This window comes from Physeter macrocephalus, chromosome 5 (genome assembly GCF_002837175.3).
Source record: "Physeter macrocephalus isolate SW-GA chromosome 5, ASM283717v5, whole genome shotgun sequence".
NCBI lineage: Eukaryota > Metazoa > Chordata > Mammalia > Artiodactyla > Physeteridae > Physeter > Physeter macrocephalus.
This window is the reverse complement of record NC_041218.1, coordinates 11,036,106-11,051,459: the sequence shown is the minus strand read 5'-3', so window position 1 is coordinate 11,051,459 and position 15,354 is coordinate 11,036,106. Positions and strand designations below refer to the sequence as shown.

At 38.3% G+C, this 15,354-nt stretch overlaps 1 protein-coding gene across 7 annotated transcripts in view; it reads right to left on the bottom strand.

Annotated features, from left to right (window-relative positions):
- TPK1 (thiamin pyrophosphokinase 1) overlaps window positions 1-15,354 on the bottom strand; it is a 356,442-nt gene that overhangs the window by 220,364 nt on the left and 120,724 nt on the right. For 6 of the 7 annotated variants that reach the window (XM_024131127.3, XM_055084777.1, XM_055084778.1 and 3 more), the window contains one exon: window positions 9,270-9,339. The exons of the other annotated variant lie outside the window; for it this stretch is intronic. In XM_024131127.3, coding sequence (XP_023986895.1) covers window positions 9,270-9,339 — 70 coding nt within the window. The remainder of the gene's footprint in view (window positions 1-9,269; window positions 9,340-15,354) is intronic. 7 annotated transcript variants of the gene reach the window in all.

Here is a 15,354-nt window from a genome sequence, read left to right as displayed (position 1 = left end):
CTGGGCGATTGGGATTGACATGTATACACTGATGTGCATAAAACTGATGACTAATAAGAACCTGCTGTATAAAAGAAAAATAAAATAAAATTCAAAAACTAAAAAAAAAAAAAAAAAAAAAAAAGAGTTCTTTGAATAATCCAGAAGATAGATCTCTCCCTAAAATGTCACTTTTCAAGAAACTACAGCCCAAGGAGGTGAAATTACTTGCAAAACATCTCACAGTAATGAAGTCACAGAATTGGATTCTGAATGCTGACCTAACTAATAAGTCCATGCACACTCTCACTACACAATTACCATTCTAGACTCCATGGCTACCTGCCTGCAAAGAAAAGGACTGAGAGCACAAATTGTTTAAGTTACTCATATGTAGACAGACAAGTCATTGATTCCTTTATGGGTGTATCAGATAACTTGCTTCCAGATGCCTGGTTTAATTATATTGATAAAGGCTTTAGAAGCTAATGTGTAAGAAGAGCTAGCTTCCCACTTGATTCAGTTATTTAAATTATACTTTGAAAGTGGTTTAGCTGGGGCACAGTTAGCTTTAGATATAGAGTTACAATCATCATCCTTTATTCCCACTAGGTCACTCTGAAAAGTGGTACTAAAACCGAGTCCCCCTAAAATCCAGTTTCTCTGCTCAGTTTATGATTAACCTCTCTATCCAAAACTTGATTCCCTTTCTTGTCCCACCCCTGTTCCCCTCAGGATTGAGGAGTATCAAAGAAAAGTGGGGATTGAAACTGAGCAGGACCCTGCAGGGCCCTCCCAGGTACAAACGCCCCTCCATATCCCCCATTTCTTGTTTGTAGTCTCCGAGGCCTTCCCTGAGTTCCAAAGTGGTAACTAATTAGCGAAGTGAGGGAATGCAGAAACAAAGGAAAAGCAGTCACGAAACAATAGTGTAGCTATAAAACAGGAGTCCTAGTTCCTCCTCAAGGGATACCCATAACAACCTGATGCAAATCTTTGAGTTGTTCTACAGGAAATAAGACTTCTGCCAATGCAGGTGGAGGATGGTGACTACTTGCTGACTACAAGCACTGGACCCCAGGTTGGTTGGAACCAGAAGGTTGATGATTAAGATTCCTGAAACATCATCCTATTACCTCACCACCAGCCAATCAGAAGAAAGGCATGCCTGTGTAGCCCTCATCCCAAGGGTCGACGTTAAAAACCCTTCCCTGAAAGCCATCGGGGAGTTCAAGTCTTTTTAGCATGAGCTATCCATTCTCCTTGCTTGGCACCCTGAATAAAGGCTGTACCTTCGTTCACCACAACCCTGTGTCAGCGGTTTGGCTTTGCTGCATGGTGGGCAAGTGGACCCAAGTTTGGTTTGGTAATAGTACTAATCTGTGATGAGAAAGTTGCAAAAATATATAAAGCTAGAAAGTATGAAATCTTAACTGTGAGAAAATTAATGGAGAGGCATAAGAAATCAAGAAAGAATCCTGCTTTTCTATTTAAGCACCCAGGTCATCCTCATCCTACCCCTTATTAATGCATGTTTAATTGAATGGTCATTTGTATAAATTCAGGGAATTTTTGTTGGGTGCTAATCTTTTAACTGAAAGAGAAGACCAACTCTTAACCAACTAAGCTCACTAGAACATTGTTTATATAAAAATAATCTTCTTTAGGACTTCCCAGTCAGGATGCTATATTCATCCATTACTGTGAGAAAACTAATCTAAAAACAATACTCCCCCCATTTCAAATTCCTACACACTAATGACACCAAAATTCATATCCATTTCTCAGACTATTATGCTGTGAGTTTCAGATTCTCAAAGTCCCACAGAATCACAATTTAAAAAGAAAACCTCTCACATTTAGCATCAAAATGCCAATAAACTCAAAGGTAAGGACCTTAGTTTCATGATAAAAGAGTCATTTAAGTAGGAATTAGAATACAATATACAAATGTAAAATAGGTAGCTAGTGGGAAGCAGCCTCATAGCACAGGGAAATCAGGTGCTTTGTGACCACCTGGAGGGGTGGGATAGGGAGGGTGGGAGGGAGACAATGAAAGAGGGAAGGGATATGGGGATATATGTACACATAGAGCTGATTCACTTTGTTATAACAGCAGAAACTAACACAACAATGTAAAGCAATTATACTTCAATAGAGATGTTAAAAAAAATTAAAATGTTACATAAAAAAAGAATACAGTGTAATATAAGACAGTCTGGAAGTAAGTGGGACATATTACTATTCATGATTTCAGACAAAAAATGGATAATCTTTTTAGATACAAGACATTTATGGTTTATACATGTTAATAATATTAAAATATATTTATATTTATATATATCCCTGAAGTTTCTTCTCTAGCATCAAGATACTTCTAGTACCTGATACTGTATCTTAGAAACCCCAGATGTAAAAAAAAAAAAAAAAAAGCTTCGTCTTTGTGACATTTCTGCCAAGATATCAAAGAAAAATCATTAATTCAATAAATTCTTGGATGCTCATTAGTGTACTGGATATTATAAGGCACATAAAGATTAATTATGATCACTGCCTTCCAGGAGTTCACCACCTAATGAGAGAGATAAGATACATCTACACATAGCTAAATCACAAGGTAAAATGAGAAGGTAAATAATTACAAAGTATAATGCAAAGTTAAAGGACAATAGATCACTAGAAATTTACAGCCTAGTAAAAGATATACGTCTTTACAGCTCTAAATCAAGGTAAAATGTGAATATAACACTGTAAATTTAAAAGTATTACAAGATGTAAGAGATGTCCAAGTCCCATCAGGCTGGAAGGAGAAGGAGCCCTCATGGGGCAGACAGCATTTCATTGAGCACAGCTGCATGGATAGTTTTACTACAAAAAACAAAACCAAAAAACACTAGCAGATGCTACTAAAATCATCTGAACATCAGTACAGCAAAGGATCTATAAGCTCTGACCAATCAGAATGGACTGCCAGACAATCAGAATGGATTATGGGTGGTACCAATGTGAACAAGCTGAAGATCAGCCTGAGAAAGGGCCTCGGGCACAGGCAGTGAGGAGAAAGGACTTGGGAGAAGACAAGCCATGGCTGACAACATCAGCAAAAGCCACACCCTGATTCTCACCGTAATGAGCTTAGATTTTATCCAGGAGACAAAGGAGAAACACTCCACCTCTCCCCAGTAACCCCTCTCTCTCTCTCTCTCTCACACACACACACACACACACACACACACACACACAAACACACACCACACTCTGGGGCCCTAACTAACCTTTTACACTCCATTAGGATCCTCAGAATATTTTCTAACACCCCCATTCTAGTTTAATGGTCCACACCCATGCTTTCCTTTGTCATAGAACTGATCACACAGAACTAGAGCTTTTGCATTATGTGCTTTATAATCTACCACTCTGAATGCTAATTTCCTCTTTACTACTTTTTTTTTTAACATCTTTATTGGAGTATAACTGTTTTACAATGGTGTGTTAGTTTCTGCTTTACAACAAAGTGAAACAGTTATACATATACATATGTTCCCATATCTCTTCCCTCTTGCGTCACCCTCCCTATCCCACCCCTCTAGGTGGTCACAAAGCACCGAGCTGAATCTCCCTGTGCTATGCGGCCGCTTCCCACTATACTTCTATTATACTGTAAGTTTCTTGGGGGCAGGACTATATTTTATTTATTTATATATTCACAGTAACCATCAAAATATCTAACTGTAAAAGGTAATTGATGAATGCTTGAATGAATGAATGAATGAATGAATCACAAGTTAAATGCTACATTCTTATTTCTGCCATTGGGTTATTCTAGAGAGATTGCATCTCATTCCAAAGCTTTCTCTTTTTTTTTAGTCAGTTTACCTTAACTAGATCCTAACAGAACAGGGTTTAAAAATGCTTACCTACCTTAAAAGGCATTATTTTTTTAATGATCAATATAAATTATTTCTCCCATACTGTCAGATTACTTATGTTGTATGATCGATTTTGTGACTGTTTCTGTACAATTCTTATTCTCTTCTACTTGATTCCATTACTTCCTTTATCTCTTAACCATAATTAGTGTGACTATAATTCTCCCGTAAGAACCTCCAGCAATGTTTCTTAATCATTTTTTCAGATTCAGAGAGCTATGGAGTCTTTATCCCAAAAAATGTCCATCCACTCAAAATGCAATATATTATGATTCTATTTTATAAAGCCCCAAAGTAACATTAATTAGGTCAGATAGTAGTTTCCTCTGAGGGAAGCTGGTGACGGCAGGGAGCAGGAGGAAGGCTTCGGCAATGCTGGGATAATACTCTACTTATTGATCTCAGTACTGTTTACATTGCTGTGCTCCCCTTGGTGAAAATTCATTGAGCTGTATCATTATAACGTGTGCACTTCTCTGTATGTTTGTTTTTTAATATTCATTATGGTGGAAAACATTGGTAATTACTGTCATAGTTGACAACTTTCCAGACCCTGGTTAAAAACTGACTAGAGCCAACCACTGTTCTTCTCTTACAGTATCTGTTAAAGATGCAGAAAAAGGACTAACTTGGGGCGAGGGAGGAGAGCAATGGTGGTTGGGGGCAGGGCGGGGAGTGCATAACCCTCCCATCATCACTTTTATTTACCTAGTACACGCAAATAACAATCATGCAATGTTCTTTGCTGTGGACAGTTTACACTTTTCTGATCTAATACAGTGTCAATAAAATCATCGCTAGAAAAACAAAACAAACCTCCAATGCCTATCAATGATGAGCAAGAAAAAAAATCTGCTCCATAAAATCTTCCTAGCAAATCTTACCCTGCTTCTCTTCTATTTTTTCACCCTCATCTCTGTATCCTGTGATTATTCTGATCATGGGGCCAGGCTTCTCCATCCTGGTTCTGACCAACGGTGGGTTTTACCTACTTGGGAGAAGACAGGAGGCAGATGTAGTGAGCCCACCAATGGACTTTTTCATCACAGACCACTACCAGAATATAAACATGAGACTTGAGTCAGTATCAGGCTGGAGCTGTAGAATTGGGGGTATTAGCCCACACATCTGATACCCAAACTTACTACCCCACATTTCCAAAAACAGACATCTGGGGTTAGGAAAACAGTCAGTTAAGAGTACAGGAGTACAGTACAAAGACTGAGTCTTCATAAAATGTCTTCCTCTTTAATCTCAAGTCCACAACCACAGCTAGGATCCAAATATCACTGGCGGTGCCCATTCTATGTCTCCTTCACTGGGTCTTCACCCTGCCTCAGTTTGATGTACAGACTGAACACACACCCGAATCAGAACCTATCAGCTCTCAGAGCAGAGGTAATCTAGTTATTGAAAATACACAGGTCATCAAAGTCACTCAAAACCTTACGGTGAGGGGCTTCCCTGGTGGCGCGGTGGTTGCGAGTCCGCCTGCCAATGCAGGGGAACCAGGTTCGCGCCCCGGTCTGGGAGGATCCCACCTGCCGCGGAGCGGCTGGGCCCGTGAGCCATGGCCGCTGAGCCTGCGCGTCCGGAGCCTGTGCTCCGCAACGGGAGAGGCCACAGCAATGAGAGACCCGCTTACCGCAAAAAAAAAAATTTATTATATTGGGCACTCGATATGGTCTTTTTTTAAAAAAATGAGATGTAATTACACATAACATTATATTACATTGTTATATTAGGTGTACAACATAATGATTCCATATTTGTATATTCAATATACTCTTTTAAACTGGAGACTTGGCCTTTATTTCTGGGAAATGTTCTTGTACTATTTCCTTGATAATTTTGTTCCCACCGTTCTCTCTTTTGCGAACTCTTTTAGTTAGATGTTGAATTCCCTGGCTTAATCTTTTAATTTTCTTATCTTTTTTACTTCACCCTCATTTTTAATGTCCCAAAGCACCTAATGTTCTCTAATGTTTCTCCCTCCTCCCTTTCATTTCCCTCCCTCTCCCCCTTTCTTCTCTTCTTTCCTGAGAGAATTTCAGTCTTATTTCAGGGATATAAAATCTTATCTCCCTGAGAATGTTAATTTAATGTTAATCTACCGTCTGCATTATCTGTTTCCTCTGAGTACTTCTTTTCCCCCTCCAGTTTATTTGTTTTGATCTCTGTCCTTACTGTTGGAAACTTTCCTCAAAGATCTGGTGATCCTTGAATGTTTGTTCAGATTTTCAAATGAATCGCTGCAAAGCTGATTGGAAGCTCTGTGTGAGTGGGCAGTTCTTGTCAGCTTGTGGGCTTATTTTTAGATTAAAGAGGTAGTCAGCCAGCTTGTGGGTGTGGGTGTGAATGTGGTCCCCCAAATGTCAGTGTGTGTAGGTATTTTCTCTGTAGCAATTTAGTTTATCAAGAGAAAGAGCCTGTAATCTGCCGGGAAGGATAAGCCTGGCCATTGGCACTGTAGCACAGGGTGAGGTAAGCCGACTGAGGAATCTCAGTTCAGTAAAAACCTTACGGGGGGAGAGAGCAGAGTAACTGTAATCAAATACTTATTAACAAATATTTTTTGAGTATCTAATATTCTCAGGCAATTTTCTAGGCACAAAAGACTTTACATTCATTGAGTTTACGTTCACTTGAGCAAGAAAAATTAGTCATATTTTCTGAACTCCAAATGGCAGAACTCAATGCAACTCTTTGCTGCTTAGGAAAAAAATAACATAATTTTTTTTTTTTTTTTTTTGGCTGCACTGGGTCTTTGTTGCTACGCACAGGCTTTCTCTAGTTGCAGCAAGCAGGGGCTACTCTTCATTTCAGTGCGCGGGCTTCTCATTGCGGTGGCTTCTCTTGTTGCGGAGCATGGGCTCTAGGGTGCTTGGGCTTCAGGAGTTGTAGCACGCAACCTCAGTAGTTGTGGCTCACGGGCTCTAGAGCACAGGCTCAGTAGTTGCGGCGCATGGGTTTAGTTGCTCCATGGCATGTGGGATCTTCCTGGATCAGATTCTTTTTTTTTTTTTTTTTTTTTTTTTTTTTGCGGTACGCGGGCCTCTCACTGTCGTGGCCTCTCCCGTTGCGGAGCACAGGCTCCGGACGCGCAGGCTCAGCGGCCGTGGCTCACGGGCCCAGCCGCTCCGCGGCATGTGGGATCCTCCCGGACCGGGGCGCGAACCCGCGTCCCCTGCCTCGGCAGGCGGACCCCCAACCTCTGCGCCACCAGGGAAGCCCGTGGCAGGCGGATTCTTAACCACTGCACCACCAACGAAGTCCCAATAACAGATAATTTTATTTTTTTCTGTTTCCCCCAACTCACTAGCGTAAAGATCTCACTTTCTCTTCAACTGGAGATGATTCTCTACATATTCATGTCTTACTGCATAATTATAAGGTATTACATTGTAGATTAGCACACTGAATAAATAAAAAAATAAGAACAAGCGAAGCAGTGGTCCACAACCCTAACTTGGCTTCTCAAAACTCATGAATATTTTTTCCATTTCCATTGTAAAGCCTTTCTGTTAAAAATACAGTTAATAGGAAACATGTTTAGTCACCTATGTCCAATTAGTTTAACTGGGTAGGGTTTGGATTTGATGAGATTTATTCCAAGACTTTAATTCCCACATGAAGCAGTTACATTCACTCATCTCCTTATGAGGGACTCTACCTTCTTCACCCGAGCCAGCCACGTCCCTAAGCATCAGACTATGCATCACGGCAAACATGTTATTACAATTTGAAAATCAACAACAAATACATTTTCTTCTTAAACATCTTCATATACGGACAAACGGATGCTAGATAAATCATACAAATCTTCTTGGAAGATTTCCGTGAGACTACTTATAAATGTGTTAACAAATATAAGAAATGATTATTTCGAAATTTGGGCAAAAATAATGGCACCCATTCCCAAATCTGGCGATGTGCACTACTTTCAAATGCGAGTAAACGTGTTGGATGTTATATTTCTTACTAGTGGCCAGCCCGATCCAATAAAATTAATCAGTACAGAAATCTATTTTTTCATAGGCATTCTAGATGGTTCTTAAGATCAAGGAAGAGTTGGGATGTACTGTGTTAATACCCTTTCACAGCTCTGGTTCATATAATTATGTTCATGAGCTACACCCACCACAAAGAGAAAAAGCACTCAGTACCAGACTGCTGGCCCCTAAGCAGACTACAGGCATGAAACAAACAGCCCCCAATTCACATCTTGCCCACATGGCCATTATGCTCCTCTCTGAAGCAACTGGCCAAGACACTTCTATACACATCCTTGAGTATTTTTTCACACACTGTCCATGTCAAGTCTTCGAGAATACAGTCAGAGGAATCCATAAAGTTTAAAAATAAAGACGCACAAAATGTTAAGAATTTAAATCGTCTTCCTAGCTGTCACTGTGGCTGTATTCTCTGATAATGCATCCAGACATGCCCAATCTCATGCCTTCCTCCTATGGGCAACCAGCTGCTTTCAAAAAAACAGCTCCAATATTAAAAATGTGAAGTAAAAATTTTGATGCCATAAAGATGTATTTTACATCGTTTCAAAATACATGTATTTAAATTCACAGCTACAGTATGCTGCATCAAATATTTTTATTTTTTGCAGCAAGGAGGTGATTTCTCAAACTATAAACATTTCAGTACATTTAATAACACATATGGTAGAAGTAGAACTAAATTTCATAGCTAGTCTACTTATATCTAGACTATAAATTCTTGTGTTTGCCAAGAGGATGAACTATACACATGCTGGCAATGAGCTAGCTTTAAACTGTGCTTTCATCAAACGTATTCTCACATCTAAAAATAGCTCACCATGCAAAGATCAGGAAAACCAGAGAGCACAGATAACAAATCATTAAGAAATAAATTATTTATCTCTTAAAAATATATGTGTGCATAACTCAGAAGTAAGTTAAATTATACTGAGTTTTACTCAATGCTAATATAAAAATCTTGAACCTTCTACAGCAGTATATATCTTTTATATGAGATCAGTTTGTATTCCTTTAAACTGTTTGAATAAAAACTCAAATTACCATTATTTTAGTCAATGTTCAAAGTCCTCACAAATACCGATATTTGATAATGCTACTTAATGAGACTTTGAAATAGCAGAATGTTTTTTTTAAAAAAAGTAAGAATAAGATTGGCCTATTTCTACCAGCAGATACCATTCAAAGCAAAGAAATAATACAACATGGTTAAGCAGCTCTCTCCCTGAGGTGGTTTTCTGTAAAAAGAATTTGAAGGAAAATGAACAGTCACCATTTACTAAGAAGAGAAAAAAACGAGCTCAAGAGCAGAAATGATATAACAGACACTGGCTGAAAGAAAGCATACCTTTCCCTCTCTCCTTCTGTGACGTCATATAAGCGGTTGGCACCTCCATCAGCACAGGCTCTTAAAAGAGCTTCAAAAAGAAAAAAACAAAGACTATTTCAATAGAGGAAGCTTAGAGCAGTATCTTTCAAAGGATGAACGTTAAAAAGCACTCAGACACACACACACACACACACACACACACACACACACACACACGTAGGATGCTAAGGAGAGGTACTAAGCCAGGTTAGTACTTAGTTGAAGCTTCCTCCTTGATTTAATTAGATTAATCAGGCTCCCCTCCTTGGGTCATTTCACATTCAGCCAGCGACACTGCTGGTACTAAAAATGATCCTACACATCACACACACAAGCGAGACAGAATCACCTAAGACAAAGTGTATTTCCTTTTTCCGTCTTTTCCAATTCCCCTTATTAAATAAAGGAGAAGACTGTATCTGATGTCTTCAGTAACTCTTAAAGCTTGTTTTTCCTTTTTTATAACAGAAGGTAGGCCTCGGGCTCAAAAACAGGTAACAGGACATAGCTTATAACTTTGCTCCCTTATTTATTTATTTATTTTTGGCTGCATTGGGTCTTCATTGCTGCCCGCGGGTTTTCTCTAGTTGCACTGCGCGGGCTTCTCATTGCGGTGGTTTCTCTTGCTGTGGAGCACGGGCTCTAGGCACGCGGGCTTCAGTAGCTGCAGCAAGCGGACTCAGTAGTCGTGGCTTGTGGGCTCTAGAGCGCAGGGTCAGTAGTTGCAGCACGCTGGCTTAGTTGCTCCGTGGCATGTGGGATCTTCCCCGACCAGGGATCGAACCCGTGTCCCCTGCATTGGCAGGCAGATTCTTAACCACTGTGCCACCAGGCAAGTCCCTTGCTCCCTTATTTTATTAATTTTTATAGAAAATTTCTATTTATGGCAGGTATTAAGGGTGTCCCTATTTTACTGTGATATGAAAGACTTCTTTTAAAAATAAATCATAAGCATAACAAGTTTATTTTAAAGTATGAAGTAACTAATAATCTAGATGTATGTGACTGTAAAAATTGAGAAGTTGGTACAAAGTTGACTGAAACTTGCAAAGCACTAAGATAATCAGATAAGGCAAAAGAGCCCCAGCTGCCTCTCTTAACTGGGCCTTTTTATCTCTTGGCTTCCCGTGCTTTTCCCCTAGTATCACCCTAGGATTTGATGCTGCTGGTCAATCATTCCTTGAAATTTTCTTAGTCCATGGTCTACTATTTTTGTCATTGTTACTTCTCTAACTTCTAATTTTCCTAGAAATGGTCAGTATCTTAGCATCAATTCATCCCTTTATTTAAAAAAATATATCCTTTACCTAATAGTTTCAAATCAAACTTTTTTTTTTTAATCCTGGGCGATATAAGAGTGAATGCTGAGATGTCTAAGATTCTAATTCCTCACCCTGAACACACCAAAGCCTTGCCTCTGTCCCCACACAGCTGTTAAAACCAATCATTAGGTCATAAAAATCAGCAAAGACCTTGGACACCAGCAGTTTCAGAAGAAATAAACTACACTCGGCCCTCCATACCCAAAGGTTTCAAATTTGGTCCCCTGCTGAATCTGCGGAAGGAGGCTGAATTCCTGTACTGCACCATTTTATATTAGTGACTTGAGCATCTGCAGATTTTGGTATCTCAGGGGGTCCTGGAACCAATCCCCCACGGATACCGAGAGACAACTGTAATTTTTTGTGCTACTTCTTCATTTTATTGCACTTATGAAATCACCTTCCCTTTCTGCAAATTTAGCTACACATTTAAAAGAGTGTTTATAAAATCTACCTCCAAATTTCTAGGTGTTTAATAACAGGTGGAATATTGGAAAAGATAGCTAATTGACCGTACTGGCATGAGTAAAGGTCCCAAAGAATTTTCCACTAATCAATGATATACGGGAAATAGTTTTCTGTGTCCTATATTATATCAGAAATAAAACAGAGGCCAAGTGGGGGAAAAAAAAGAAATTCCTTTTTTGCTTCAGCTTCTCCATCTGTAAATGGTAATAGTATCACCTTTGACAGAGTTATTAAGCAATTAATGGCTTAATAATTATAATAGTGCTCATCACAATACTGGAACATAGTAAGCATTCAACAGACTAAAGCATTCATTAGTCCTCTTCCTCCATTCCTGTTAGAATGAAAATAAAGTCTAAAAAGCATTGTTTTTCTAGAAAAGAAAAGCCTAAGGTCCTTAAAAAGTACAAAACAAAAATAAGAGTTTTTACAAGATATCTAAGAGGGACATCTCATTTTACCAATTACTGACAACACGTATTTCCCTTTAAGGAAAGGGACCCAAATTCAAATTATACCACAAACATAACCTGCAGAAGATCACAAAATATTCTGCATATTTCCTAAATACCAAAAACTAAAAGTTCAAAAACATCAAAAGCTAAATGGAGAGACAATCTCACATACAAAAGATGCTGTAGAACAAATGAATAGGGAGATGGAAAAGACTGATAAATAGAAACAGATGGTAAACTATCAGTAATTACCCTCAGAGCATATAAAACATTTCTCTGTAAACAAAATTAACAAGTCTATTGTATCTTTTTATGTAAGATCTTTTTATGTGAAATTGATTCACTGAAGTAAAATGAAAATCTAGAAGTAGTGGCCAAAGATTATCAAAGAGAATGACTTGTCATGTTTTCGCACTCTATTATTTTACAAATATCAGTTGAATTCAACATTTATACCTATGATGTGGCAGGCCCTAAACAGAATAGAAAGATGAATAACAGAAAGAACTAGTTCTCCAGACTCACACTATTGTGGAAAAAGGAGAAAGAGAAGCACATACATACATTGCACTGTACACGCTGATGAGGGCTATGACAGAAGCAATGAAACACGATGGGAGGACTGGGACAGGAGAGATTAATTTCAGTGAACAAATCTTTAAAACTGTGTATTCTTAACTGTAGTTCAGCTAAAATCAGTGTTACTTTGATAATCCAGATTTGTTTTCTCCTGCCTGTTATTTCTCACATCCAGACTTAAATTGGTATTTTTAGAGCAGTTTAATAAAAGAGAAATACCTAAGTCTTAGGAAGTAAATTTGTCCACATCTATTCCTGTTTTAAATGGCTAAAAGAGTTAAAATAACGTGATGAAATCTGTGGACCACTCCTTCATTACCTAGAAGCTGCGATAGGGGTGCAATCCATCTGAAAGAAAAAACAAGCTCCAGTCTGTCCCTAAAACTATTTTGTTCTGTTGTCAATAAAGTTTAACAAAAGAGATAGGGCTTCCCTGGTGGCGCAGTGGTTGCGCGTCCGCCTGCCGATGCAGGTGAACTGGGTTCGCGCCCCGGTCTGGGAAGATCCCACATGCCGCGGAGTGGCTGGGCCCGTGAGCCGTGGCCGCTGGGCCTGCGCGTCCGGAGCCTGTGCTCCGCAACGGGGGAAGCCACAACAGTGAGAGGCCCGCATACCGCAAAAAAAAAAAAAAAAAAAGATATACTCTACCACTTTTAAATCTTATTAATGAAATATTTTCCATGTACTTAAATAAAATTGCATTTGGAAAACAAAATTTCAAGCATATATATATTACATAATGTTGGCATGAATTCACTGGTAGCAATTTGAAAGCTGAGTAACCAAATCACTATTAATGAAAGTGACCAACTAAGAAAATCAGTAGTAGAGGACACTCTCAAATAAGATATTTTTGATAAATCACGAATCAGCCTCAAAAATATATTCACTCCATCATCATTTAAATTGTCCCACGCTTTAATGAAAAGAAGTTACTGCATGAGTTATCTTTAATGTAAAAATGTCATTGGCTCATACAGCAAAATTTTTGCAGATTTATCAAATACTACAGTTTCAATGGTTGAATAGTTATTTACTATGCATCAGGCTGATAAATAGCTGAAGACTAAAATACATTAAAATCTCTACATCAACTTTATATATTGGTACTACCAATAAGCATACTAAGTACATCTTAAACTAATGTTTTTTTTTAACCTGGCATAAGTTACTGTTACTGACAAATAATGAAGAGCTCCACTCACAATCAGAGGTTAATTGGTTAGTTCATTAATTTCTGTTGAGTAAAGATGGACAGAAATGAGTTGACTTTCTGAAAAGTGGACTATTATATTGGTTCCAAGTATTAAGATGTAAGAAAAAATAAAGTGAAATCAAAGAAACATTTTTCAGTGTCAGTCAACTGAAAGAACACTAGACATAAAGGATTTTGATTCCAATCTGGATCAGCCACTTATTAGTACTATGACTGAGCTAATCCCAAGTGTGCTGATTCCAATGCAAAATAGAGTATTATATATATTTTACCAAGCTCACAAAATTTTTCAGGAACTGGGGAGAGACAACAAAGATAAAACCAGAAGGAAGTAGCATGGGGAAACATATTCTCTTACATGCTGCTGATAAAATTATAATTTTGAGAGACAGTTTGGCAGATTTATAAAAATTTCAATGTGTATGTCCTTTGATCCAGAAATGCTATGTAGCCTCTATAAAACATGCCCAAATTCACAAGGGCGTATGTACAAGGATAGTCACTGTGATATTATGTGTAATCCTGAAAAAGCTGTGAGCAAACTTAAATGGTCATCACTTGAATATTGGTAAAATATATCAAGGCCCTTGTATGGAACCATTAAAAAAAAAAGTAGCTCTTATATGTATTTATATGTTATCTCTTATAAGATATGTTATTTAGAACTTTAACTTTTGGTCAAATCTTCCTTGCAACAGCAACTCAAGAGAATATATAGAAGTATGCCTAATTCAATAAAACTAAGAATTGTACCAAGGTTACTATGTCAAGAATGCTTATCCAAGTAATCAGTGATCAGCATTAATAAGATGCACCCACACTGGAGAAAGGACACTAGACGTACACCCTGAGGAAGCTCAGTAACAACAGCAAGGCATAACAGCTCAAGAGACCCAAGAATCAATGTCTTCCCTGGTCAGAAGCATACCAAACAAGGAGTGCCCAGAATGTCTGAAAGTCACTCCTGGGAAGTAACTAGACGTTCACTATTTTTGCTAACAATCAATATTTATTACCTGTCTTGAACTCTTCCTTGAAGCTAAGTAAACTTAGTGTTGGGTAAAGCGTGTCATGTCTTCTTAGTTTGCTAGTCCAAGACCACTTCTGTATTGCACACAACGAACTCTTTAACCTTGATTATTTATAAGGAATAGGCATGGGATCATGGAAGACACTTTTTCACTCTTACATTAAACACTGTGCTGCTAAAAATATTTTTACAAGAAATATGAATTATATCATTACAATTTTAAAACCAATAATAATAACTAAAAAGGAAAATACACATAAGGTAACAAGAATAATTTCAGATCCAGTCCCATTATTAGGAGAAGGAATCAAATATCTTGACAGACTTGGTCAGGATTGAGTTGAAGGTGCCTACATTAATCTGGAGGAAAGCAAAGATCCAGAGTCTTATGTAGAAGATGTCTTACAGAATTCCTGGATAGCTAAATACCTCCAGTTAGCCAGATCCTGTTTACCCTAACACAGGTCCTTCTTCCCTAGTACTCCAAAGATATAATTAGTCTTTGTGTACCTGAAATCAATCTAGTCTATCGCTATTACTGATTTAAGCCAGGATTCTCTCCCTGCCTTAGAAACAACAGTAAACCACATAATTCTCAACTTCTATTCTTCTACCCATATGAGCTAGTGTGGCTGGAAAAAAAAAGAGGGGGGGTACCTTCTGGACTAGCCTCAGAAATAGTCTACCAACAAGAACACATTCTTTATTAAGAAGTGATAATCACTTATTAAACATGTGAGGACAGACACTATTACTCGGATATCAGAAAGTTCACTATCAGGCATTACAGAGATTAAGTGGTTTCTCTTTTGTTTTATTTTACTGCAGTAAGAACACGTAACATGAGATCTACCCTGTTAAAATTTAAGTGAATAATACAGTATCATTAACTACAGGCACAACATTGTACAGTAGATCTCTAGAACTTAATCATCTTGCGTAACTGAAACTTGACTTCTGTTGAACGGTAACTCCCCGTCTGCCCCTGCCCCAA